Source organism: Crotalus tigris, unplaced genomic scaffold, assembly GCF_016545835.1.
Source record: "Crotalus tigris isolate CLP2741 ecotype Arizona unplaced genomic scaffold, ASM1654583v1 scf7180000024433.1590703, whole genome shotgun sequence".
NCBI classification, from domain to species: Eukaryota; Metazoa; Chordata; class Lepidosauria; order Squamata; family Viperidae; genus Crotalus; species Crotalus tigris.
The window spans coordinates 284,826-311,864 of NW_024100600.1; the positions used below are offsets into that span (position 1 = coordinate 284,826).

Consider the following 27,039-nt stretch of genomic DNA (forward strand, 5'->3'; position numbering starts at 1 on the left):
CTTCCGTTTGACCTTGCTCGCTGGAAGGGTCTGGGCTGCTTTCAAATTCCGATATGCAAATCTGTGATAGCTCCAATTTATAATCTTCAACTTGGGCACCATCGCAGTGGATGAAACAGCCTCGTGCCTTGGTTTCCCCGTCCCTCAGGTTGGCGGCTCAGCCGCTGGAGTTGTCCCCAATGGGGGGGGGTGCTTGCCTGCTCCATCTCAGCCCCCCCGGGTGGAGCTAAGATGGAAAGAGGCTCCCTTTGCTTGGAGCTGCTTAGCATCTTCTTAGAGAGGCCCCAACAAGCCAGCAGGGCTGAAAAGAAAACAGGTTCCAGTAAATGCCCTGCTTCACTTTCCCCCTCGCTGTAGAAATTTCAAGGGGTTCTTGAGGACCAGCTGCTTGCCTGGGCTTTGGGAAGAATAGAAACCAGTGCTGGTGGGGCTTTGGGGTCTGGGCGATGCTAGATTTCATGCTTGTGTGAAGATATGATATCTAGCAATAGTGGTTGACTGATGGTTAACCGCTTGTCTGAAATGGTATAGGGTTTCCTGCTAGAGCAGAGGGTTGGACTAGAAGACCTCCAAGTTCCCTTCCAACTCTGTTATTCTGATTTGACCCTGTCCAGCCTGTTTGTACCATTTCTGAGCTCCTCAATACTGGTTCATAACCTGGGCCGAGTTAGCCGTGCTTTCCAATCAGTTGAACTAATTTAATTCAGTCACAGCCTGTTGGTTGAATGGCAAGAGGGATGGAGAGACCCAGGTCCCTTTCTCTTTCACTGGCACGTTCAGCCAAGGCCACCCCATCCTTCCTCTTCCTCCTCCTGTCAAAGCTCTTGGCGAATTCTCATTCATGGCACACCTTTCACCTGCTGCCAGTTCAGGTAAAGTCGAATTTCTGAGGAGCTCAACTCCTGATGACCCATGGATGCATCTGCATAGTTTCAGTTTTCTGGGATGGTTTTCAGGTGTCCGGCCTAGTCTCCAGGTTGGGATTCCTTGGTGGTCCCATCCAAGTATGAACCACATTAGGCCCTACTTAGCTTCTGAGCTCAGAAAACACCCAGCTGGTGCCGCCACCTCTTGAGATTCTCCCAAATTACAGGATGCCAGGGCTGAAGAAAGTGGGGGTGGTCCAGTGGGCATTTTGCCCCCAGGTTCTGTCATATGAAAAGGGATCTGGGCATAGACACAGTTATTTTGCATGTATGCTAAGTGGTTTAATTTAAATCTGTATGTCTGTAGAGATTCTCAACCATTCATATCATGGTTGTCCCAAAGGTATTTTTTTCTAAAAGGCCAGTGGACTTTCTTGGGGTTTTTTTTTTTCTCTTGAGAATGGAAGAAGCTTCTTGGATGAGAAGTGAAATGTTTTCAAGGGGGAAACAAACAAGAAAGTCCAGTTGCCTTTTGGAAAAAGTACCTTTGGGTTAAATCTACAGGATTGTTTGGGGGAACAAAACAAATGTTTCTGTAGCTTGTTTTTGTTTTTGTTTTTTTGCATGCAGCCATTTTTGAGGTGATGGCCCCCACCCTGCATCGCTTGCCCAGAAAAGTGTGGGAACCAGTATTCTCTCTCTCTCTCTCTCTCTCTCTTTCCTCTAAGCACCTGCACTAAACTGTAATGGTGCTGAGCTGATTAATTGAGGTGCCTTTTAAAGGTGAAAAGTGCCTGTTTATCAGTTAATGGAACTGATCCGTGGACCGAGCGTCAGAGCCCAGCCCTCCCCTCCCCTCCAGCCCCATCGATCTCAAAGGGCAAGGCGATAGCCATCTGCTCAGCTGCCCCACGGAGCTCTTGGGAGGCGGGCCTCTCTTCCATCAGCAGGTGGGAAACTGAGGCAGGGAGAGGGCTGTTTCGGGGGGGGGGGGAGACCTGGGCTATGTGTCCCTGGAGCCCTTGGGTCTTCCTAGGGTGACCAGACAGGGGCGCTCCAGGCTCCCCAACTCTTGAGTTAGAGGAATATGGGAAGAGTTCAGCTTTTACCCCCACACACATGCACATGCACACAGCACACAACACAAAATATCCAGGGGATGAAGCTGGGGTTGGTGTGTGTGTGTGTGTGTGTGTGTGTGCTCCATTTTGCCTTTTCAGCTAAATTGCTGCATCCCGCTACCCGCTAAGACCGAAACTGCCAGAAAGTCTTTGTCGTTGCTATCTCCTTTAAGCCCTGTGTCTTTTTTTCTCTTCCTTTCTCCAACTTCTATTTTTGCCCCATTTTTCACTCCCCCCAACAAACTCTCTTTCCTTTCTTTCTTTTTTTATCTCTGTTGTGACTCCTGTCTGAGTAATCTCTCTCTGCCTGAAGTTTTCTATGCAAACCTCAAGGTTGATTATCAGGTGGCCCAGTGGAGAGAGAGGGAGGGGGGCAGGACGGCCCCTTCTGATGGACGGGGCGGGTTGCGTTGCCCATGATTCTCTTGATAAGTGTGTGTGTGTGTGTGTGTGTGTGTGTGTGTGTGTGTGTGTGTCTGCACACCACTTTCTTCCTCTTCTCATTGGTATGTGTGGGTGGGAAAAATTATTCCAGCTATTTTTCTTTATCACTTGTAGCAGAGTTTTACACTAGATAGTTATATTTGTTTTAGATTACCATGGGGGAAGAGAGCCAGGCAGTGGGAGCCTGGTGCATGCTGGGGGATAACATGGCCTCAGTTCGCCAGGCACGGGATGTTTAGCACACTGCCACCCACCTTAGACAGGCTGCCCATACCCTTGAAGGGCCGGCACCAGCCAGGGTGGGACAGCCCACTATGGACCCCAGTAGCCCTGCTCTGCTTAGCCCGCTTGCGAGGTTCTGGCTGGACAGAAAAACATGGGTGGATCAGCCAAGGTGCCTGGAGGGAGCATGAACTCCCCCCCCCCCCGGCCATCTACAAGAGAAAGTTGGAGGCCCAGCGGTCAACGGAGACTCCAGAGTGGCCCCATTCTTCTAGCCTGGCCATTCACAGCATCAGGACAACTGCAGTCCCAACTGCTGCATCTCTGACTCTTTCTGGCATGCAGTGTTCTGCCAACCAGGGTGGCATGGGGCAAGCCAAAATGGGAGGGATTGAGCCCCCCACCCCTACCCTGGTTGAGCCTTTTTGTGTTTCTGCTTCCTTGGCTGGAACCCTGCTCCGTGCAGGTTGAAGGCTCCAGGGAAATCCTCCAAGCCCACTTGAGATCTTAGGCCAAAGACAGGAGAAGGCAGAGGGCCAGTAGCCAGGGCGATTAGCCGGTGGCATCAAATGGGAGGAAAAGCCACCGAGGGCTGCTCGTTGGATGAGACACAATCGCCCCACCCTGGCAGGGGAGATAGGATCGCTGTTGCCAGGGTATCACCGGCCTCTCCCAAGGCCATCTCCTGCTTCAGGTGATGCTATCGTCCAGAGCGTCCGTTGATGAGAATTTTTCCCAAAGGATCTGTACGGGGGGGTGGGGGGTGGAAACTGAGCAGGGCTTGGAGAAAGAGAGCGAAGAAGGACACCCCATCCATCGGTGGGGGAATGTGGGGGTTCCTTTAGGAGATTGGGAGGACTTGGCAGGTTGAAAATTATGGGTCAGGCTTGAAGCCAATTGAGGGGAGAAGAAAGTGGGGACACAGGCCCAACCAGAAGCGTTCAGACCTCCTGTGGCCAGAGGGAATCTGGCTTGGGGAGAAGGGGGGGGAGCCTCTCTGCTAGCCAAAGGGCCCCATGACTGGTGGGTCTGAATGCAGTCATTCAGATGGCTGTCCTTTTGCTCTGGGTTCTGCAAGCAGCCCTCTTCCCTCTGCCTTCTTCACTTCTTGGCAGCCCCCATGCAATATTCCCACAACTTTCCTTCTGCACTTCACTTCCCTCCTCTTCGCTGGCAAACCCTTCCTAAGACCCCTGGCACCAGCAGTGTCCAACTGAGAGCCTGTGGAGAAGGAGGATAAACACACACACCCCCTCTCAAATGCGTCTTGCTCCCATTTCACTTTCCTCTCTTAGGGAAAAATAGAATTGAAAGTTCTTTGGCAAAGCAAATCCTCTCGGATTTTGCAAAGCCTTAAAGAAGAGTTTGCCAACCTCGGCAACCTTCATAGGTGTGCTGGGGAATTCTGGGAGTTGATGTCCTCACCTCTGAAAGTTGCCAAGGTTGACAAACACTGCCTTAAGAGCATCAGCGTGCGGACATATTTATAACAATTTCTTTCAGGAGTAGGGCTGGGCTCACCTGGATTAGCCTTTGAGAGGCTTTCTTGCTTTATAGCCCCAAAATTGCATGTGTTGTAATTTGGAGAAACAGCCTTTTCCATTCTCCAAAAGAGAACCCCTCCTGGCTGTCTTTGCAGTGCAGATGTAGCACCCCTCGGACAGGCAATTCTGCCTCCAGCCCAGTGTGCAGAGCTGCCCCTTGCGAGCTGGACCTTGGAAACCTGAATGTTTTTTCCTGACCTGGAGCCCCAGATCCGACTTAAAAGTTGTGGCCTTAAATCATCTTGATGTGCATTTAAAAAAAAAAAACAATCCAGGGCTGGGCTCCAGCCTTGGCAAGGGCGCCCTGATGCCGCTTTCTGTCCCCTGGGATCGACCCTTGGCCTAAAATTCCTGCTTGTGAGTTGGTGCCGATGCACGCTGGGGGCGGAGAGACGGGCCTCGGTTGCTACACAGGCTTGGTAAGAGCTCCTCCATTAATGGGGTCAGGGTTTGCAGCGATAAAGATTTGCTGTTGTTAACTGTGTCAAAAAATCAATAAATCCCCAGCGATGCTCGGTTGCGATAGCAGGAGAGAAATCCCCAATAGCAGCTGCACGGGCTTGGGCGCATGTTGGCTGGGGGGGAGGGAGATGACGTTTTTGCCGAAAACAACCCTTTCCCGGAAGCAGAGGGAGGGCGGCCGAGGGTCTGGGGTAGGCCACTCCGCAGCCCTCTTTCCAGCCCTCTAGACCAGCTGCTCTCTGCCAGCCGGGATGCCGTTTTGAAGCAGAGAGGAGAGCATGGCGAAGCGGGTACCCATGGAAGGCAGTCTGGACCATCGGCTGCCCAGTTGCCCAGGTGAGGGAGAAACTCTGCGGGAACTGGAGGGGGGAGCACGAAACGGACCCTGCTTTGTCCCGCTGGGCCACCTTGCCTCTTAAGCCTGCGAGGGTGCAAATGTGCTTCCTTTCAGGCTGGCACCGTATGGCTGCGGGGCCATCTTGATCGGCTGGAGTTGACTCTTTTTGTCCTTGGGCCGCCTGGCAGTCGGGAGGTGGAGAACTTGTGTTCAACCTTGGCACTTTTTTTTGGCTCTTCGTTCACAATTAACGGGTCAGAAAAGACAATTGGGATTTGGCTTTGGAGACTGAATATCAGAGTGTAGCTCCCTTTGAGGTTAATTTGCCAGGAACGAGATGCAACTCATGTCTGGTTGTGGGTCTACTCAGCATCTTCTGCCTGGTGGGCCACCGGCTAACCTCCTCACCCGGAGAAGAAAGAGGAAGGGTCTCCCCAACCCCTCTCCTTTTCCTTCTCTTGTTTTCAGAGCGGATTTCAGGGGGAGGGGGCTTCAGTTATTCCAAGTATTGCCCCTGATTATTTGGGCAAAGCTGGGATAATCCCTTGAGCCCCTTGAAGAGATTTTCTTTTGTGAAGGGAGGTGAAGAGTGAAGGCAACGGTGGTTGCCGGCAGCTTTAAAACTCTCCCAATCACCCCCTCCATCTTATCAGGCGATTGTGCGTCATTTTGCTAGTTGAGTTGTCAGGATTGTGTGAGGGTGTATGTGTGCTTTAATGTTCCAGCTGCGCTGGGTTGGCTGTTTCCCAGCTTCTAAAAATTCAATCTTAGGAGGCCACGTTGGGTTTTGCCCTTCAGTCACACCCAGCAGGACAACCCATCTTCCAAGGCGCAGTCCTGAGCAGCCTCTTATTGACTTTTCCCCAGCACTGGATTCAAGTTACCCTATTCATGGAAGCTTCCCTAAGCTCTTCTGGTTTTGTTCTGAGGTTCCCCTTTGTCTTTTGTGGTACCAGCTGGAAGTTGAGTTCTCCCCATTGAACTGATCAGTAGGCAGAAGAATCACTACTTCTCATTGTTCAGATTATGGGCATTTGCTTAAAGCTAGGTTGGCTTCAAGAGAGGATGGCTGCTTCAGTTCAGACAGACAGAGTGGTGTGTCAATCGAAGAGAATCTTTGTAGTTCAGGATTGAATTGTGGGGATCTTGGTGCTCTCTAAGCTTGATTGCTTTCTTGCAGACGTTTCATTACCCAACTAGGGGACATCATCAGTGCACTGATGAAACGTTTGCAAGAACATAACCAAGCTCAGAGAGTACCAAGAACTCCACAGAGTGTGAATGGCAGTGGGAAGACCCACCACCAGATGATGGCTAGTCTTCATAAGCTTCTGAGTTCTTCTCTAGTATTTGGCTGAGCTTCAGCCAGACCAGGAACACAATAAGATTATGACGGTCTTTTACAGTTATGTCATGGATTGTAACGAACTTGGATGAGGTAGAGTGGATGCAATTGTCCTATGCAGGACTGGGGGCATAGGGGAACGGGTGCAATGAGATTTGAGAGTTTTAGTGGAGATAGTTCCTTTGGATGCTGGTTTTGGTTGCTAATTATCTCTGCTTGCATAGTGCTTACAGGGAGCAATCTAAGAGAAATTGGTCTTCTTTGTTTCGGGGGGGGGGCACTGAAATTTAAAGACAGGATGAGATGGTAAAGGAAGAAGGACCAAAGGTTCTTTAGTAGGCATGAGAGGACCTGGTTTTCTGTTTGTTTCCAATCAAATGATAAAGTTTGGCAGGTACACTTGCCAAACCTTTCCTCGTATGCTTTCTGGCTGGATAAAGTTGGCATGGCATCCAGTTCCCAAAATTGGTTCATTCTTTTGGGGTTAACAACAGCCAAGCTGATGGGTTGGGCAACCTGGGCCCTCCTGCAGGCTGCTGATGTTCCCGGCGTCCCTCTCCCTTGGCCAGGTGGGCTGGAACTACTGGCAGTTGTAGTTCAGGGCCATCTGGGGGGTAGCTGGTTTCCCAGCTCAGGGGTGGCAGTAGGTGAGATCACACAGAGAGGCCACAGAAAGAGCCAAGTCTCCTCCTATGAAATGCTTGGGGTCGGTTGGTGAGCAGCAGTTGGAAATGGGCAAAAAGGCAGACTTCACATGGACGTTTACTATTCTGGCATTCAGGTTCTGCCGTTCTCCTAGGACAGTGTTTCTCAAGCGTAGCAACTTGAAGAAGTCTGGACTTCAACTCCCAGAATTCCCCAGCCAGCCATGGAAGAGTTGAAGGCCACACATCTTCCAAGTTCCAGGTTGAGGAACGCTGCTGCGAGGGATTGTGCCATCCCACAGGATGGAGAAGTAACTCCTGTCCTTTTCATCTTCCCAATTCTTGAGGTGGCTGAGAACCCCCCTATCTGCTCCCAGGCTATTGTTCATGCTGCAGCCCATCCCCCTGTTCCCCCGCCCATAGAGTTGCATTGTCTAAATTATACAAATTAGTCACATCTGCAGTGGATGGAGCTAGATTGGGCCACTGAGGAGTTGTGGGAAAACCAGAATCTCTAAGAAGGTTCATCTGGATGGTGGATGCAGACAGAATAACAGAGTTGGAAGGTCCCAACCCCCTGTTCAAACAGGGGACCCTAAACCATTCGGGACAAATGGGTGTCCAATCTCTTCTTAAAAACCTCCTGTGATGGAGCACCCACAACTTCTAAAGGGTAGCTTGCAAGCAACCCAACCTGGGTCACGACACAGTACTTCTGAACTGCTGGCTAGCCTGGGTTGGGTTGGGCCCACATCCTCCCCCAGCCTCGCTGAGCTCTCTGGGCTCCAAATGCAGCCACGGCACCCCCTTTTCCAGCGAAGGTCCTTCTGTGGAGGCCCCCAAGAGACACCAGCCTCCTCAAGCGGCATCTCCTCGCCATCTTTCCTCTTCCCCTCCATTCCGCTTGTAACTTCATTATCGCCGGCACACAGACCGATACCAGCCCAATTTGGTTAATGATCCCAGAGATAGGAATTATTCTGATAACTTTGGGCCAGCTGGCTTTCAGGAACCAATCGGAGGGTTGCTTGGCCAGGAAGCTGATGGGGAGATAAGATAAGGGCAGAATTGTATTAACCTGCCGGGTGGTGAAACTGAGCGCCAGCGCCACCGATCCCGAGATTAGGGGCAGCCAGACGCAGGCGCACACCCGCCAGCCGGAGGGGGAGAAATGGACTTTGTCCCTTGCGATAATGACAACATTGTTTTGGCCATTAGGCCTGGCCAAACTATTAATTGATGTGTCCTGATCATGGCCAGTTGATCCGGGAGGCGGTGCCTGGGGGAAAGCTCAGATGGGGACCCTGCCTGCTCTTTGGAAGTGGGGTCCATCCGTCTGTCTGTCTGTCTGAAGTCCAGGCTCTGCAGAGATGGCCTTGGGCTAGAGACCCTGGGGTAGGAATCAGGAATATCCAGGCCTTGCTTTCAGGCTGAGGGTCTTCTCAGCCAGCCATGTTGGTGCCCACTGACATACATGTCAGCCCACCATCAGGAGACCAGCACTGCCCATTGTGCCCCTCCCTCCCTCCCTCTGCCTGCCTTTTATCCATCCATTCATCCATCCATCCAACCAACCTTTCTCCTTTGCACACTAGCAGAGATAGAGGGAGGGGGGAGGGAAGGGAAGGGCCCCTCCTCTGGGCTAGCCCTATTTTTGTCCCCTTCTGTCTGGAACGGTTGCCTTCTTTATCAGCGGCCGAGTGTTTTCTCTGGTGAGGATTGATACACAGAAGATGCTCTGCTCTGACATGGAAAGTGTCAGCCAGAGGCTCTTATCGTCCAGCCTTGGTCTCCTGACCCAAACAAAGCTGATTAGCCAGCAAGAAGCCGAGGGAGGGAGCGAGGAGGCTGCTGGGTATCCCAGGAGCCGGCCGGAAGTTGGAGCTCCCAGGCAAAGTGGGAAGTGTCTCCTCCGGACCTGCCCGTGGCAGAGATGGAGATCCCTACACACTGTTGCAGCGGCCCTGTTGAATGTTCTCTTTCAAATAGGGACACAGGGTTGCCTCCATTTTTCCATAGAGTTCGGGTGGGGGGTGACAAGGATCTTTGTTTTACAGGCTTTGGGTAGTTTGGTGCACCTCTTGAGTCTACAACCGTGTTTCTCCAGCTGGGCCGCTTTAAGGCAGCTGGACTTCAACTCCCATAATTCTCCAGCTTGGCTACTTTAAGGCAGCTGGACTTCAACTCCCATAATTCTCCAGCCAGTATGGTCCTGATGAGACTGGCACACCCTGGCCAAGATGGCCATGAAAGTTGGTGGTGCCCCTGAGGTGGGCAGAGACGGCTAGCTGTGGGCCCCCTCTCCTCCCTTCTGATAAACCCTGGCAGTGGGGACTTCTCCCTCCCTTCTTTTCTTCCCCCTTTGATGTGGGGAGAGGAGAAATCTGATCTCAAGGATTTGTTTCCCAGGCAGGTCAACGTGGACCCCCAAGCAGCCCCCTGCCGCCCACCTCCTTCCCCTGCAGAGGATTTAGAACGCTCACCCCTTCCTCCTTTCCCAGATGTGGAATGAGGAGGGGGAGGTCTTGCTTTAGCCTGCCTTGAAGTATTGTTTAACTGCCATCTTATCAGCAGGCAGCATGATGGAGGTGCAGCTAAAACATTTTTAGGCCAGTCTTCCCAGCCAATTTACATGTTATCTCCCCCCATTAAACCAAGAGGCTTATCAAACCATCAAGGCTATTACAGCTCCAGGCTGCCTCAGCCAAGGGTCCTAATGAAGCCTCAGAGAGGCTCCCTTTTCCAGGGAGAGATGCCAGCAACTTTGTCCCCTCCCCAAGAAAACCCCTCTCTGGCAGGGGTGTCCAACCTTGGCCACTTTAAGACCTGTGGACTTCATCTCCCAGAATTCCCCAGCCAGGCAGGGGTTTCCAATCTTGGCCACTAAGACCTGTGGACTTCAAGTCCCAGGCATGGCTGGCTGGGGAATTCTAGGAGTTGAAGTCCACAGGTCTAAAGTGGCCAAGGTTGCACATTCCTGCTCTATGGCATAATCGGAGAGGGTCCCGTAGAATGAGGTCCGAAGCAGGATTTGGGGTGAGTGATCCCAGCAAGAGGGTGTTCCCCAGGCAGAGCAGAGAGCATCCTTGGGCTTTTTGCAATCTGGGGCTCTTTGGTTGGGTTGATAGAGCAACCTGCCAATTTTTAGGCAGAAGCCTGGGATGGGTGAGTTTGGGGTGGGCACCAGGTCAAGTCAGGTGGGCAGATCCAAGATGCTACAATCTTCGTGTGACCCCAGAAGATCACCGGCACAGTGGTGGAGCCTGGTACACAGGTAATCTGGGAAGGCCTGGAAAGAGCCCTTTTCTTTTTTGCCCCTGCCATTTTTTTTCTTTTCCTCCTCCTCTTCCTCCTCCTCCTCCTCTTTCCAGTGAGGAAATGAGCAAGACTTTTCTAGGGAAGATTGAGTGATGGCACACAAACTCTTACGGCTCACCTGATTTTCCATCATTTCTGAACTGGTGACCATTCCCACCTCAAATCTCCCAGTTTAAATATTTGGCCTTGGCAAAGAGACCCTTCACCCTGTCTGTTCCAGCAAGGTGTTGTCGAAATGCTCCCACCTGTCCCCAAAGCACTGTCTAACTGGCAGAAGCCCCTTTTGCCAAGTTGAACTGCCTACTGAGTCTGGTGCGCCTCAGTGCCATGGCACGGTGTCCCTCAGCGGAGCAGCTCAAATAAACCCCTGGAGGGATCATCCAGGGTGCCGTGCAGGCTCTTCGTTGAGCCTTCGGACTTCCCCCAACCCTCCCTTTCTTCTTCTCTTTCAGACGAGTTGGAGCTCCTGACCTCCCAGGCGGAAAGCAAGGTGTGTGCCAAACACAGCATCCCCGGTGGAATGTTTTGGGGCCCGTTCCCGGGAAATATCCATAGCGAGCCGCCTTCTCCAGGACTGACCGAGCCGGTAAGTTTCCCCCAGATACGACAGTTAACTTTGTGGAGAAGGAACAAGCCATCCTGGACCCTTCACCTGAGGAACAGTCATGATAGGATTACAAACACCTCAGAATGGAATGGAGGGACACCCAAACACCCAGGGTGCGAGGGAGTTGTAGTACCAACATATTTGGGTGCGAGGAGGTGCAACCGCTATCCTGGATGGCTGTTAACAAGGAGTTGGCCACAGAGGGCGCATTCCCTCTCCTCTTCCCAGTCTGACTAGATCCCTGTCTCTGGCAGGACCAGCAGGAATCCAGAAGCGGCAGAGAAAGGGACCTCTGTGGGCGAATCATTTCTCTCTTTATTGGGGTCCTCCTCCAATAAAAATATTGCAAGATCCCTCAAGCCCCAGCGCTAAGGCCTCCAAGGGTGTCCCTGCAAAACGTCCCCCCACCTGGCATGATTTATGAGCTAAGGCCGAGAGCACTGAAGTGCCCAAAACCAGAAATGGAACCACAAGGCGAGGGGGGGCCCCGCCTGGGTGCTGGAGGGAAGCAGGAGGCTCCACTCTGGGGGGGCCTGCTGGGGGGGGGCTTTGATTGTCTCTTGGAGGTAACCGGGATGCCTGCGATGCATCCTCTTTCTCTCTCCAGCACCATCCGGGAATCTTGGCCTGGGCAGGGTGAGGGCTTGGGAACCGGTCCAATTTTTCCTTGTCCTTTTGCGAAGAGGAGGAGGAAGAGTATCGGGACCCAGCGTCTGGGCCTCCCCACTTTCTCCCCCTCTCTGCCTCCCTCTGCTCCCCATTTATCTTTTTTTGTGCTGAATTAAATCCTTGATTAACCCTTATCTTGCCAGTTTGGCAGCTATCTCTTCTGTGGCGCCGTCTGTCCAGACAACCGGTACAGGATGATTGATTCCTTAAAGATAGGCTGCAGCTTTCTTCTGATACTTCATTTATTGTCTAAATATTTTTGCTCCTGTTTCAGCAGCTTCCCTTATCCAGCCACCTTGACGATCCCCAGCCCTCTCCTTCACCTCTTTTTCCCTGGACTTGCCAGGGGGGAGGGAAGACCCTCCTGCCCCCTCAGCCTTTCTCCATTTTTGGCTCTGGAAGTCTCAGCTTTCATCAGTCCTGGGCTGGAGGGGCTTCCCACCTCTCTCCCCCAAATATTCTGGGAATGGAGTGGCCCAGAATGGAACATGGGTCCTTGGGGAGTGGGCGGCAAAACTACTGGCCCCTCCTTGGATGCCTGGCAGGTATCAGGTCTTAAGGAGCATCTCTCAAACTGGATGGGGCCAGTATGGCAGTGCAGGAACCAACTTGTGTCCCCATCTCCTCCAGAACTTTGGCAAAAGAGATCCCTTTCATTGGTTGGGAAGACCCTTCGAAGCAGAAGATGAGTAATTGGTGGGCCTTTCTTTGTGGGAGGCAGATCTGCAGTGAGGTCCTCCATTGATTCCAGTTGGATGAGGGTCTTGTAGACAAGGAAGGTTGTCCAAAGAAGGAAGAAGGAAGCTGGGAGAGGTGGTAAGATGGCGGAGCAAAGTTCTTAAATAGACTGGCATACAGAGATGAATAAGCATGGTGAAACTGGGCAGAGCAAAATGTGTAGCATCTGGGTACCAAAAGCAGACCCTGGAGATTTTGGTGTAAGATGGAGGAGGAAGTGTGGCATGTGACCTAGGGGTCAGAGCTGGAACAACTGGGATGGCAAGTAGACCAGATTCCTCAAAGTGCAGTTGAAAAATTGGATGGTGCTTCCTCTGGAGAAGAAAATATTCCTGAGTGATATGATTTTGATCATCAAACAATTGCAAGGCTGCCATTCAGAGGAACAGAATATACTTCTCTGCTGCTCCAGGGCTAGAGAGGGTGAACTGAGAAGAAACAGGTTTGAACTGAACATTAGGAAAAACGTCCCAGCAAGTGAGTTATTCAGCTGCAAACCAAGGCGCCACAGGAGGTGGTGGACTTGCCTCCCCTCGAGATATTGAAGCAGAAGATAAAACAACACATGAAGAGCAGGATTCTGATTTGAAGGCCCTGGCTTTAAAATACGTGATGATCTAAAACAGGGGTAGGCAACCTTGGCTCGTGGACTTCAACTCCCAGAATTCCTGAATCTGAATTCCTAAATTCTGGGAGTTGAAGTCCACGAGTCATAAAAGAGCCAAGGTTGCCTACCCCTGATCTAAAGCAATATTTCTAAGCCTTAGCAATTTTAAGAAGCATGGACTTCGATTTCCAGAGTTCCCCAGCTAGCTGGAGAAGGCCATGCCTCTCAAAGTTTCTGAGGTTGAGAAACCCTGATCTAGAGGGATGCTTCAGAGTAATTCTGTGAAAGTCCTCTTCCCTGCACCCCAAATACTTCCGGCTGTCCAATACGCTGGACTTGGGTGGTGCTTCCACGAACATCTGGTTGACCATTTGGGGGATTCAGAATCAGGGGAATTCAAATGGGGATCAGATCATAGATCCCAGTTTGCTCCTGGATGGGAGCAAATGTACTCCGTACTGAAAACCCACCACCTCTTGAGGGCATCTCCTCCTGCTTCTGGCATGATTCAACCACCCTCTGCAGGACAGCAATGGCTGGGCTTCTTTCTCCATGCCCCCTTCCTGCTGGGAGAGCAAATCACGGTGAAGTTTAGCAGTTAACAGGGTGGCAGGTTCTGCTCCTCTCCCTTGTTTAACGAGGGGTCTGGATAAAGTGTCCCAAGCGGACGTTACTCAGATAGAGTTTCCAATGGTTATCAGACCCACTGGAGATTCGAGACACTGACCTCTTTGTTAGAGGGGAAACAAGGAGAGTTCTCAGCATCACAATGCTGCCCCAGGCCCACTTCCTGCGGAGGGTCTGGAGTGGAAAATGGCTGGAAGAGAAGCCACAGCTGGGTTGTCAATGTGTGTGTCTCGTAGACTCTGGGGTATGTATCAGGATTGTAGGCCAAAATGGGATACTGCTTGCAGCCGGACCGGCCTTGGGATGGGACTGAAGGAAAGGGCTGGGGAGGAACCCTCTTGCAAAATTGGAGGATCTGGAGGGGGTGCGGCCCTCTGAACTGAGCCAGGTTTGGCCCAGGGGTCTTTGGGTTTTGGTGCCCTTGTGGTATGTATGTCCCTTTTGTGGGTGCACAGACTGAGGGTCCTACTCCAAGCAGTTTCCAAGCTGAAATCTAATATAAAGGAAGCCCAGAGGAATTATATCGCCTGCTGAAATGTGTGCTTTCCTCGACGTTGTGATCTCCATAGTATCTCCAAGTGTGGGATGCAAAAAATAGTGGCAATACAAATATACTGCTAAGAAAGGCCCACTAGAGAGGGGTCTCCAACCTTGGCAACTTTGCAACCTGTAGACTTCAACTTCCAGAATTCCCATAGCTGACTGAGGAATTCTGGGAGTTGAAGTTCACAAGTCGAAAAGTTTCCAAGGTAGGAGAGCCCTCCCCCAGAGAACGCCCTGCAGTACAGGGGATGGACGCGCAGGCCGTGGCAGATGTGGGCAGCGATAGGCATGCAGGCATCCAAAGGTTGCTGAGTCAGGGCACCTTCGCACCTGCACCAGGTGTGGACACTTAGTTTGGGGCAATTTGGAGGCTTTTATTTTTCGAAATAGACAGTGAAGAAGAAGAGAACCGCTTAGTTGTGGCAAGGGCTATATGGGTTATTGTTGGGGAAGGGGCTTTCCAGTTTTGGAGGTGGGCAAGGCAACATCTCAAGTTGGATCAGGTTTGGCTGGTATCTGTCCCACACTCAAAGGGCTAAATATGGCACTGAGGGGGCCGGGCAGAGACGCCAGCTGTGGGGAGGGGGAGAACCCAAATGCTAAATCAGCCGATCTCCCAGTTGTGCCCCACCACCCCATACCACCCACGTGCCAGCGCTGCCCCTTCCTTCCTTCTGCACTGGGGTGGCTCCCGTTTTCTGGCACGTGCAATCACACACACAAACGATGCAGGCCGGCTGTTATTTTTGTATCGTCAGCAAAAGTGTGTGTCGTGTGTGTGTGTGTGCGCGCGCAAAAAAAAAAGAATAAGGAGCTTGCACGTGTGTGTATTATCAAGCCTTGAGCACTCTGCTCCTTGGAACGATAAGCCTTAAACCGACCAAGACTGTCAGTCTGAGTGGAGGGTTTAGAAATATTGGGATGGATAATTAGATTTCATATCGTTACTGCTGCAGCCATTGAAGGATCAGGCAGATTAATTTTTTCCCCTCGCCCTCCTTCCTTCTCATTAATATTCATTAGCGGCCCAGGAGGCAGAGAGGGGCCAGGGCTGAGCAGGAGCGAAGTGGGGCAGACGGCAAGGGGGGGGGGGGGAAACAGCCAAGGACCTTCCTCCTCTCTTCCCCTCTCAAAGGGGGCACATGCCGCTATGCCACGCATTGTCTTTTCCTCCAAAGTCCTGCTTGGCCTCATGTGCTGGAACTTTTTTTTCACCAGCAGCTATTTGGAGGAAGTGTACATTCGAACCTCCATATTCAGCAGCAGTTCACCTCTCCCCTGACCGCCAAGGAGGAAAGAGGCGGTTCTTTGGCCGCTTTCTAGAAGAGTCCATGTCTATTGCATTAGAAGGGACAGAACATTTTTCTCTAGTTGGGATCATAATTAGCCACGCTCGTTCAAATAGGGCCTTGAAATAGAGGGGCAGACCCTTCAGATCTCCCTGAAGGGGTGAATGTTGGCTGCTTCCCGGGTGGAGTGTTTCGAGGGGGGGGTCTCCTCCGCCCACAGCGGTGAGGGGGAAGCAGAATGAAACCTGCCTCTTGGGTCTGGGCCCCAGAGTGCCTCGGGTGGGTCCATAAGCTGCAAACCACATGAACACCCAGGGAGGAAATTGCTGAGAACCCGCTGGTTTTCGCTGGAATTTGGCAAAGGGGTACATTTTGTTTTGATAAGGCAGGTCGCTGGAACAAGATGCACCTGGTTATTTGAAGTGGGGGATGAAAAGCTGCAGGATTCCCTGGGGCTGTGTCCCGTGAGGGGGTCCATTGGGTAGGGGAGTCTCTTGCGGTAAGTAGGGGGCTCATCCATGGCCCCTCTGGCTCTTTCTCTGTCTCGAAGGCAGCATCAGGAGGACCCAGGACGGATGTGGGGGTCTTCCAGCTGTTTATTCTCTGCTTTGAATTCCCATCTACCTCTTAGGTTGGGATCATAAGCTCATCCTCCAGTTCTCTGCACCCCCAAAAAACAGCCTGTGGGTGCCCCTCCCTGGACAGGACTTTCCAATTGTCTCTTGTGCCGCAAACCGGACCGGGGGTGGGAGATAGGTGGGAATTCAACAAGAGAAAATCCAGGACCGATGCTTAGACCACCTTGTTCTCCAGAAGCTTTCCAGTCCTCCCCTGAGGGTCCTGGGGGCTCAAGCAAGGTGGCTTCGGGGTCCATACCTGCCCATCCTTCCCATCACTGCTGAACATCTGTGGCTGCATCAGCGGCAGCCTGGGCTCCGTGCCTGGTTGGAGAGTCACAGCGTTTCCTTTTGTCTTGCAAAAGTGGGGCCTAGCTTAGCTGACTGCCCCCCATTCCAGCAGTCCAGCCTCTCCTCCTCCTCCTCCTCTAATCTCTTTTCCTCCCTGCACACCACCGAGGTTAGGGGTGAAGTGGCTGCTTCCTCCCCGACCGGCACAGCTTGGCCCGCGGGTGACGAAGAAGAGGAAATAACAAGCTTGTTGTGTTTGTGCTGGGGCCGCAATGGCCTCCGGGTCACTTTCCACAAGGGAGGGGGCTGTCCTCGGGCGGAGGCCCCCTAACTCCTCGGGGCTGCCCTGGCCCTGCTGGGCAGCCGTCCGGAAGGGAAGTGAGCTCCGGGCTTCACTCCGTGGCCACGTGGATCACACCACCAGGCTGCTGGAGCGAGGAAGGAAGCCACCCACTGACCTGGGCAGACGCAGGAGACATGTGTCCAGATACCCCAGACACACACACACACACACACACACACACACAGCATTGATTGCTTGAGTCAATTCGTATCTCTGCCTGTTCGGGTGGCGTGGCGTGGCATGGCGCGCCAGGCAGTTCCATTATCAGCCACTGGTCCAAGGCTGTTGCCTTTCTGGCTCCCTGAGGGTGGTGCTGGGTGAAGCCAGGCCAGCTGTTGAAAGGGGAAGGGGCACCAGTTGAGAAGATGAACCCAGGTGGGGTTCCCATCCCATCATTGCAGCGCATTTGTGGGGAAAATTTGAGCATCTCCTGGAGCATCTACAACGGCGGCCTTCTGCACCAGGCTGGTTCCAAATGTCCGGGCCAAACTTTGAGACCTTGCCAGCTCAACTTGATCTTCCAATGGTGGCAGGTTTTTGTTGTTGTTTTTTGCTGGAGTTCAGAGTGGAACCTGTTTTGAGAGAGTGACTGGCACGTTCAAACCCACTTCTCTTCTCTTCTCAGCTGAACCTGCCCGTGACCCTGATCCTGCAGGATGACACGTGCTGGCTGGCCAAGCTTTCCTTGGTTCCTAGCGAAGGGGACGCCAATTCGGTGATCTACAAGAAAGGTCAGCCCTTGAGCAGTGAGCCCTGCCTGATTTGGGGTGGGGGGAGGGAAGAGAAAGGGGTTCATTCCAGTACAGGCAAGGATGCTAAAAAGACCCCCTCGAAGGAGAAGTACCTATTTACTTGTTTTCAGGAACTAATTCTGCCCATTTACTAAAATCACGCTGTTAACTGTACAGGTAGTCCTTGTCTTACAACTATGATTGGGATGAGAAGTTCCATTATTAAACAAGGTAGTCGTTAAGTGAGTCACAGACCGTTTTATGACCTTCAGGGTCACTTCAGCCATTGAAAATTGGTGCCAACTGCCGAGCAACCAAATTTTGATCACATGACTGGGGATGCTACAATGGTCATAAACCCAGGAACCCAGTGGTCACTTTTTCAGTGCTGTGGTAACTTTGAATGGTCGCTAAAGGAATGGCTGTAAGCACTTAGTCCATCAGTATATTTCAAGCAGCAAAGAGGGGCTGACAGGGAGGAAGCATCCTTCTATTCGGTGGCAAAATATGAGGAAAGAGCAGAATTAGGGAAGTGAATGTGTTGGTAGGCACAGATGTAGCAAATGAGCACCCACAGGCACAAGGGTTTAGGGCAGGGGTCTTCAAACTTGGTCCTTTTATGACTTGTGGACTTCAACTCCCAGAATTCCTCAGCCAGTGTCCACAAGTCATAAAAGGGCCAAGTTTGAAGACCCCTGGTTTAGGGATTAAATTGTAGCTCTATTGGGAAGACACAGATTTGAAGAAAGGGTGGTGGGTCTACAGTGCTAGATGTTTTCAGGGGTAGCATTCCAGCCAGAACCCAAGGAAGGGATATGGGCAAGGGGCTTCCGAGTGAACAGGTCAGGTGTGTTAAGCAATCAAAGAGAGAGCCATAAAGAACATTGTGCCATTTTTTTGTGAATGTGTGGTCCAACACTGCCACCTCTCTTTGGTTGTGTGCATTGCACAGAGCAGTCAGTGCAAAGTTTCAGAGATCAAACAGGCATTCTGAAACCGCTGGTAAAAAAAGGAAAGTGATGCTCCTGTCTGTCCTTTAAGGCACTTGGCTCAAGCGGTCATTCTTTAATCTGAATCCTCAGAGACCCCAAGCTTCTCAGGGACTAAGCAACTTCATCTTATGTTTTGGATGTATAATATTTAATCAGCTTCCTTGAGAGTTTCTCAGGATAATACCAGAATGTTTAATAAATGAACCCCATCCCAAGAAGGCAGAAGCCACTTTTTACATTTAATGAATAATGACCTCTCCGATGCCCCTACACAATGTGTGTGTATGTGTGTGTGTGTGTGAGGGGGGGGGTAGATATAAATACAGTATAAAAATGTGCACATAATATTTTAGATATACCTTTTATTCCCCTTACCGTTGGACAATCCAATGAGCAGTTGGTGCTCAATGTATTTTTCAGGTCATTCTGCTGTTCATCAGAGTTGTTGCCGAATTCAATTCAGAAATCAATTCAAATTCCACTGCATAACATTTATTCCACATCTTCTCTTACTCTATGCACCGGAAAGTAGACCACCTAGAGTCTTGGCCTTGGGATAGCCCTGTGAGACAAGCCAGCTGCTGCAGCTCCCATTTTACAACCAAGAGTGGAGTCCAGGGAGGGTGATTTTTCTCAAGGCTGCTTGGGAGACTTTAGGTCCCAACGAAAGGACATCATCTCTCTGGACAAAATTGGCCATTTCACAGAGCAACAGGCTGGATGACACTGCATCTGAAAACTTGTGGTTCCCATAATTGTGTTATTTGATCTCCTTCTCAATTTCCAGATGACTCCATTTGGTGTAAAACCACCAAGCCTCTTTCCGAAGGAGATGCGCTGAAGGCGTTTGTCATGGCCGAGCCAGTGGGAATCCCCAACCATGCTGAGAAGACCGAGAGTGGGGAGTCCGCTCCCCCTGTTGCTCTCCCTTCCGAAATCCAGCTGCTTCCCCAGCAAGCGGGGATGGCAGCCATCTTAGCCACGGCAGTTGTCAACAGTAAGTGATTGGTTAAGGCCTTCCTGCAGCCATCCCTGCTAAGAGGCCTGGACGCCAACTCCTGGGAATTCTGGGAGTTGAAGTCCACGCATCTGGCATCTGGTCTCCTGCTGGATTAGATCATCCATCCCAGCCTTGGTGCTGTCCTCAGTGGGGGCTCTCGCTCTAAACCGATTCCTCTCATCACTTCAAACACCCTTCTGAGTTTCCGTTCCACGGCTTCCCATCATGTGCACACTGTAAATCATGGCAGCCCCTTCCCAGGTCCTGCTGGATTGCCTCATTGTGACTGGTGGGGTGTTCCTGGGAGGGGTGATCAAAGAACATCAGGAAGGTATAAGTGCCGGATGAGGTCACCCAGAGCAGACACAACAACTTAATGGCATATAATCAAATCATCACAGGTAGTTCTTGACTTACAGCTTACAATTGGTACCAGAATTTCCATGGTTAAACACAGTTGTGCCCGATTTTACAACCTTTTTTGTCGTGGTTGTTAAGTGAATTACTGGAATCACACGGTCACTAAATGAATATGACTTCTCCCATTGACTTTGCTTGTCGGAAGCCAGCTGGGAAGGTCGCAAATGGTGCTACAACTTTGTAAATACATTCCAGGTGCCAAGCACCCAGATTTTGATCACATGACCATGGGGGGATGCTACAATGCAAGGATTGGTTGTAAGTCTCTTTTTTTTCAATGCTGTCATAAGTTCCAATAGTCACTAAACGAATGGTTGTAAATCAAGGACGACCTATAAAGATGGAAATCTAGCAGAAAAAGAAGCCACGGCTTTGTTCCTGCAATCATCCCAACTTTTGGGCCCAGAATTAAAAACCAGTGATGGCTCAGATGGCCTCGTGGGGGCCGGTCTAACGGAGGACCTCTGACCATGAGGGTTTGGCCAGTCGCTCTCCTGCCCCGAATCCACGCCCTTCGTGGTTCTCTGGCTGCAAAGGAGACTCTCCTCCCCTTCTCTGACCCTCTTCTGCCTTCCAGAGGACGTATTTCCCTGCAAGGACTGTGGCATCTGGTACCGGAGCGAGCGGAACCTGCAGGCTCACCTGATGTACTACTGTGCCAGCCGCCAGAACGCCGCCTCGCCCGCCCTGGACGAAAAGCCCAAGGATGCCTACCCCAACGAGCGCATCTGCCCCTTTCCCCAGTGCCAGAAGAGCTGCCCCAGTGCCAGCTCCTTGGAGATTCACATGCGCAGCCATAGCGGTAAGAGCTGTGCCACGCTTGGGAGGACCCAGGTTGGGTGGGAAGGGGCAGAAGGGCCCCAGGGACTGAGGGGCCCCAATTCAGACACAGAGGCACCCCAGCTTTCAAAGCTCTCAACCTGCACACATTCGAAGTATGGGACTGATAGGAGGTTAGCTGCCGTTGTGGGGTTATTGTCTAATATAAAGTCTCATCACTGGCAGTGAGGTAGGGAATTTCATCTCAGCCATGGGCATCTCCTGCAGCCCTGCCAAAGTCCAACTGATTTCTTTAAGATGTACCTGTCTTAAGAGGTGTCCTGACCTCTCCGTCACGTTGCAGAGCTGTGCAGGAAACCATGGACCAGCCCTGCCATTTTTGGGCAGGAAGACACCACCGCTTTTGCCCCAAGTTCTGCAATTCACATCTGGCTTCTTTTTCAGGAGAGAGGCCGTTTGTCTGCCTCATCTGCCTGTCTGCCTTTACAACAAAAGCAAACTGTGAGCGACACCTCAAAGTACATACAGATACCCTGAACGGTAAGTTGGACTCAGGGCTGGAAGTACGACATGGAGTGAATCCTTTTCAGAGACCCATTCGCTGTGCGCATGCTACTCTTCCTGGTTCACTCATTCTTGTGCAAGGTCAAAGCAAGGCTCCATTGCTGGCGGTCCTGCTCCTAAGAGTTCCTTCTCATAGTGGTGGATTTGTAGAAAGTCCTGAGCTTCTGTAATTGGACAGAAGATGCTAGCAGTGGAAAGCTGTGAAAAATGGTGGTCATTTGGTAGGACGGAGAAAAGAGTTGGCCTCTGTTAGATGCCCCTAGAGATACCATAGCTCAGTGGCAGAGCCTTTGCTTGCCTTGCAGGAGCTCCTAGATTCAGCATCTGTAGATAGAGGAATTTGGCTTGAAACTCTGGAAAGTCGTGTCTACTCTATAGTTATAAGTTCATTTACTACTATTTCTAAGTCAGCTTTACCCATATAAGCTGCCTCATCCTACCCACTGTACAACAGCGTCAGTAACCCCCAGTGTAGCTGGAGTCAAGGCTATTGGTAGATCACCAGCTTTGCATGCAGATACCCCCAATTTCACTACCTGCTGGCCACCATCGACAAGTTTGTGGAGAGGTCCTGGCAGCCCAAGTATAGGTAGTTTTATGCTGTACAGACCAAAAATCAGGCAGTTTCCTGTGCTTACAGGTGTCTGCCACAGCTGTGGCTTCATCTCCACTACTCGGGACATCCTCTACAGCCACCTGGTTACCAATCACATGATCTGCCAGCCTGGCTCCAAAGGAGAGGTCTACTCCCCAGGCCCCACCATCCCTGCTTCCACCACTAAACCAATGGCCCTGGGTAAGTGAGGGAGGTCCAAAAATGTCCTGTTCTGGTTAAAAGGTCCAACTAGGGCTGACAGAATTCTGAGGAATCTGTTTCATAAAGTTGCATTTTTAAAAAAATAAATAATAGGTAAGGAGTGAACCCGCTGGTGAATTCTAGCAAGTGTCTGTAAGTGGATTGGTATTGGCAACAATTGATCAGGTTGCCTGCTTGAGTTAATGTTGGGATCACACGAGAGATGGCTTCCTCTGGATTTATCCTGATGGGTATGATCTTGGAGAGCATGAAGATCATGGAGTTCCCAGAAGAGCCCAGTCACCTGCAGGTGAGCCCGGTTGCCGTGGGCATTCCCGCAAAGGCTCACTCCTTCTGTTTGTCTTCCCTTCTGCAGGCTTGAGTTCTCCGGGTTCGTCCTCCGCATTCAAGTGCAGCTTCTGTGGCTACGTGGCCAATTGCTTGACCAGCCTCCAGCAGCACGTGGTTCTGCATAGCACCGCAACGACAGCTCTGCCCAACTCGGAGCCCAAAGCTGTTCAGCAGAGCCCGCCAGAGGCACCCGCCAAATCCCCTTTACAAGAAGTGAAGGGGTCCCCTGCAGAGGAAGCGAGAACTGGATCCCCTTCCCAAGGAAAGAGTCCCAACTGCGTTGATGGGGCACCATCTGTGCAAATCAAGGAAGAGCCTTTGGAGGAGGGGGAAAGCCCTCAAGGAGCCCCCCAAGAAGAGGCAGCTCCGGAACCGGAGGCCGAGCTGGATGCATCCTCCAGGGTGCCCTCGCCCCACAGCCTGCACTCTGTGAAGGTGAAGTCAGAGATCACCAGTCCCACGCCAGGATCCAGCCCGGTGCCCAGCGAGCTTGGCGCCAGCACCTCCGGAGGCACCGTCTTTCTGCCCCAGTACATGTTTGGCCATGAAGCCACCATGATGCCCCAGGCGTCGGAGATCTTGGCCAAGATGTCCGAGCTGGTTCACAGCCGCCTAAAGCAAGGCCACGGTGGGGTGCCACCTGCCCTCTTTCCAGGCACCCCGGTGCCCAAGGGTGCAACCTGCTTTGAGTGTGAGATCACATTCAACAACATCAACAACTATTATGTCCACAAGCGTCTTTATTGCTCCAGCCGCCGCCTCGCTGAGGAGAGCCCCACTGCCCTGCGCAAGGCCAAGATGTCTCCCGCCACTGCACCCAAAGGCCCAAGCGCTGCCGGGGCATGTCTGTCGCCCGGAGAGAGCAGCGCAGCCCAAGAGGGGGAACCGGAAGGAAATGCCACCCCTCCCACCCTAGAGATCAAGCAAGAAGTCAAAATGGAGGAGGGCGGAGCCAAAGCCAGCCCCTCCCCTGAGACAGATGGAACTGGGCGCATCAGCGAGGGGAGCCCAAGCCCAGGCACCAGCTCTGTGGAGGAACCGGAGGATGACCCAAACCGGACCATCTGCGAAGCCTGCAACATCCGCTTCAGCCGCCACGAGACCTACATGGTGCACAAGCGCTATTACTGCGCCTCCCGCCACGACCCCCCCCTGCGCCGGACCAGTGCGGCCGGCAAGCTGCCCTTCCTCCCCCAACCGATCCGCACACGCAAACGCCGCAAGCTGTACGAAATACACAACGCCAGCAGCCAATTGGGGGCTGCCCCAGAGGTCCCTCGCCCCGAGGCGTCCCCTGTGGTCCCTGCTCTCATTTCGGTGGTCAAGGCCACTCCGTCTCCCAGCTCAAGCCCAGACGCCGAGGGCCCCATCGACCTCAGCAAGAAGCCCCGCCTGCACAGCGGGAGCCGGGTGCTCCCAGCCTCCCTCCGTCCCCTGGCGGACTACCACGAGTGCACAGCCTGCCGGATCAGCTTCCACAGCCTCGACAGCTACCTGGCCCATAAGAAGTACTACTGCCCAGCCACGCCCTTGCAGCCGAGCACCATGGAGCAGCTGCAGAAGATCAAGGGCGCCACCCCAGCACTTCTGAAGCCCCAAGAAAGCCCAGGGGGTCGGGCTGAGGAACCCGAAGGGGTAGCAATCAAGGTGGAGAAGGTGGCGCCTTCCTTGAGCCCTGTGGCTGCACCAGCCAGCTTCTCTGCTGTAGAGCCACTCCAGCAGCAGCGCTACCTGGAGGGCAAAGCCCAGCACCTCGCAGGTGCCAAGGTGCCCCTGGCCGTGTGCCCTTACTGCCCCATCAATGGCACCGTGAAGGGAGACTTGGTAGAGCACTTCCGAAATACTCATGGACTGTTTGTGACCAAAACAGCAGCAGGGCCCACGTTGATAGAGGCCACCCGGACGCTGGCCGATGGCAGCCCGCTTCCCTCGCTGCCAGGCACCTCCCCGCCACAGCCGGCCCCCAGACTGCCCAAAGACAGCTTCAATGGCAAAGAGGCGCCCGTCCCTCCCTTGTCCAATGGGAGCCCTCGACCCACGCCTTCTCCACAGCCCCTCCTGCCACTTTCCCCCTCTGTCCCCTTGCCCCTCTCTCCCCTGCCCGAGACCCTCCCCAGCACCCCCCCTCCTGGGTATACGGACAAAGGTGCACAGACCCCTTCCGGCAAAGGCCTGCCCACCCCCGTGGCCAACGGCAGCCACCGGTATTGCCGCCTTTGCAACATCAAATTCAGCAGCCTGTCCACCTTCATTGCCCACAAGAAGTATTACTGCTCATCACATGCGGCCGAGCACATCAAGTAGCGCACCAGCCCTGTCTGCCTCTTGTGCCCGAGCAGCGTTGGCCTTCTTGGGAGTGCAGGCCTCTTGCCAGTCATGGCAGCCGAGGGCACTGCCACCCAACATGCTCTCTGCCCTTTGGTCTGGAACCAGGGAAGATTTGGGTTTGCATGAAGAGCAGCTGTGGAGGGGGCCGAGAAGGGGGGAGAGGAAAACTTGAGGGTGCTGCAGGGATCCTGCCTAGACTGAAGCCCAGAGCCCCGGTATGCGTCCCCAGGGACTACTTTCTTCAGCCTGGATGCCCTTTCTCCCTGTTCTCCAGGCCGCATTGTTCAGGATTGGCTGAGGTAGGATCTGAACAGCAGAGATGAGCAGCAGGTAAGGAGCAGCAAGACCTGAATGCCTCTTGGAGGACCATTCCCTCCAAAGCTCAACACGGCTCTCTTGCAGGAGAGAGTCAGAGGAGCCTGTTGCTCCATCTTCTTTTTTTAGTTTCTTTGTCACTCTTTCCCACCCACCCACCCCCCTTATCCCCATAGTGGTGATTTTGCTGCCAAGCACCTGCTACTGCAGGGACCCAAGAGAAATTTCGGACAGCCCTTTCTGGTTGCAGAATCTGGGTCTCGGATCAAGCACGTGCATCTTTCCCCCTTGCTGTGGGCCACGACTTCATTGGGGCAGCAGATCTTTCTCGGCATGCCTGGCGCCCCCATCTCCCTGCCCCCCAATGTCAGGGCCCAAGATCAGAGGGTGAAGCCAAGGGCCCCCAATGGCTTAGAGATGAAGTCCCGAGCACAAGGGGGCCCTCAGAGAATTGGGGGTTCTGATGCTGAAGATGAGGGACAGCCATCAAGATTCACCTGTAGAATCACTGGGCGTGTCGTACGGGTGTCCAAAATGTCTTCAATTTCAATTCTTTGGTGAAACACCAACTGAAAACAAAACTGAAATCATCTAATGGTACAGAATGCTTTTGTTCTGGGAGAAAGGAGGCCCCCTGCATCCAGCCATCTTTTTCTGTCCCCCCCCCCACACACACACATTCCTTTTTGGCTCCTGGCATCCCCTCTTCAGTTGGCCCTGGGCCCCATGCCACTTGTCCAGGCCCTTCCCTTCTGGCATGAAACAGGAGGGGCAGAGCTGGTGAGCTACAAACCCTTCTTTCTGGGTAGGAACTCCCTGTTGGCCCCCAGAACAAAAGGAGAAGAGGAGACCTTTCATAGTTGGGAGCAGATTTACACCTTGTGCATGCTCAGAGACCTTGACTCTTGGCAGGTCTGCCCATTTTAGGAAAAGGTATGGAGCTAAGTCATTCTGGAGCGCAAGGACTGCCGTCCTGTTTTTCCAAAGCAAGACCCCCTCCCAGAGGAAGTGGGATAAGCGAGATCCCAACAGTGAACGATGCCCCAGCTTGCCTTCCACTTTTCTGGATAGATTAGGTGTGGGGCAGCTGCTGTAGCCTCTTAGCCCAGCAGAAACCCCCTTGGAATCTGTGCCCAGCCCCTTTCCCAAGCATTTGATACTGGCGCTTGCTGCTGCCCCAAGAGTGCCATCCTGAAGGGCCTTAATTTGGGGGTATCCTGCCAGCGGGTGGCCGGAAGCTTTCCCTCCGAGGGCTGGGGACCCTCCCTGCTGAGGGAGGCCAGCAGGCAAACTTGCCCGATCTAGGGGTCCCTCGGCAAAATTGGGCCAATTGGAAGAGGCTGCCTTCCTTCCTTCCCTTTCCCCGTTGTCCGGTGGATTGTGTAGAATTAATGTGGACTGTAAATGAGATGCAGACAAGACAGCACTGAAGGGCAGAGGGGGAACCCTCCTGCTTGGGAACTATGTGTATAAGCCTGTACATAAATAAATGTTCATTAAATCTGTGTCTCGGACTCGAGTTTTGCATGGACACGGGGTGGGGTGGGGGTGGGAGAGGAAATTTAGGGCCCTTGGTCAGTGGATTTGAGTCCTGAAGCTGGAGGAAGAGGTCCAACCAAGTTGGGCAAATCTTCTCCCCCAGGCGTGAGGATGATCACGTTATCCATTCAGTTGAGTCCGACCCTTGGCAGTTCTATGGACCTGGTCTCTCCTGATCTTGCTCTGCTTCTTTGAGTGGTTCTCTGCTCTGGCTGCGTCAGCTTTGATGGTGTCCAGCCACCGTGTTCTTTGAGGACACTAACTTCTTTTTCTGCTAGATTTCCATCTCTATAGTTCTCCTTTTACCACTAACTCTTCCAAGCGTAATTGCTTTCTCCAGTGAATCCCCCCCCCTCCCGTGTGACCTGGCCAAATTAAGTGAGACGGAGTTTTATGATTTTGCCTTCTAGTGACACGCCTGGTCTTACGCGCTCCAGGACTTGCTTGTTCATCACCTTTGTTGTCCAAGGAATACGCAGGAGCACCACAGCTCTCTGGCATCAGAGCTCAGATGAGTTGGGGTTTTTTTCTGCTTTTTTAAGGTCCAACTTGTAACAGGTTCCCCTCAAGGGAGAATCTTTGGCAACCC

General features: G+C 52.5%; 1 protein-coding gene across 4 annotated transcripts in view; it reads left to right on the forward strand.

Annotated features, from left to right (window-relative positions):
* Nucleotides 1–26,417, forward strand: part of ZFPM1 (zinc finger protein, FOG family member 1) — a 70,302-nt gene extending 43,885 nt beyond the window's left edge. Inside the window, exons 1-8 of one of the 4 annotated variants that reach the window (XM_039330893.1) lie at nt 3,525–4,995; nt 10,756–10,889; nt 17,260–17,365; nt 19,145–19,354; nt 20,355–20,579; nt 21,002–21,097; nt 21,762–21,917; nt 22,294–26,417. In XM_039330893.1, the coding sequence (XP_039186827.1) occupies nt 4,938–4,995; nt 10,756–10,889; nt 17,260–17,365; nt 19,145–19,354; nt 20,355–20,579; nt 21,002–21,097; nt 21,762–21,917; nt 22,294–24,572 (3,264 nt within the window). In that variant the 5' untranslated portion in view covers nt 3,525–4,937 and the 3' untranslated portion in view covers nt 24,573–26,417. Of the gene's footprint in view, nt 1–3,524; nt 4,996–8,616; nt 10,260–10,755; nt 10,890–17,259; nt 17,366–19,144; nt 19,355–20,354; nt 20,580–21,001; nt 21,098–21,761; nt 21,918–22,293 lie in introns of those variants that run through there. The other 3 variants (XM_039330889.1, XM_039330890.1, XM_039330892.1) reach the window with 3 other exon arrangements.
* The last annotated feature ends 622 nt before the right edge of the window (nt 26,418–27,039 follow it).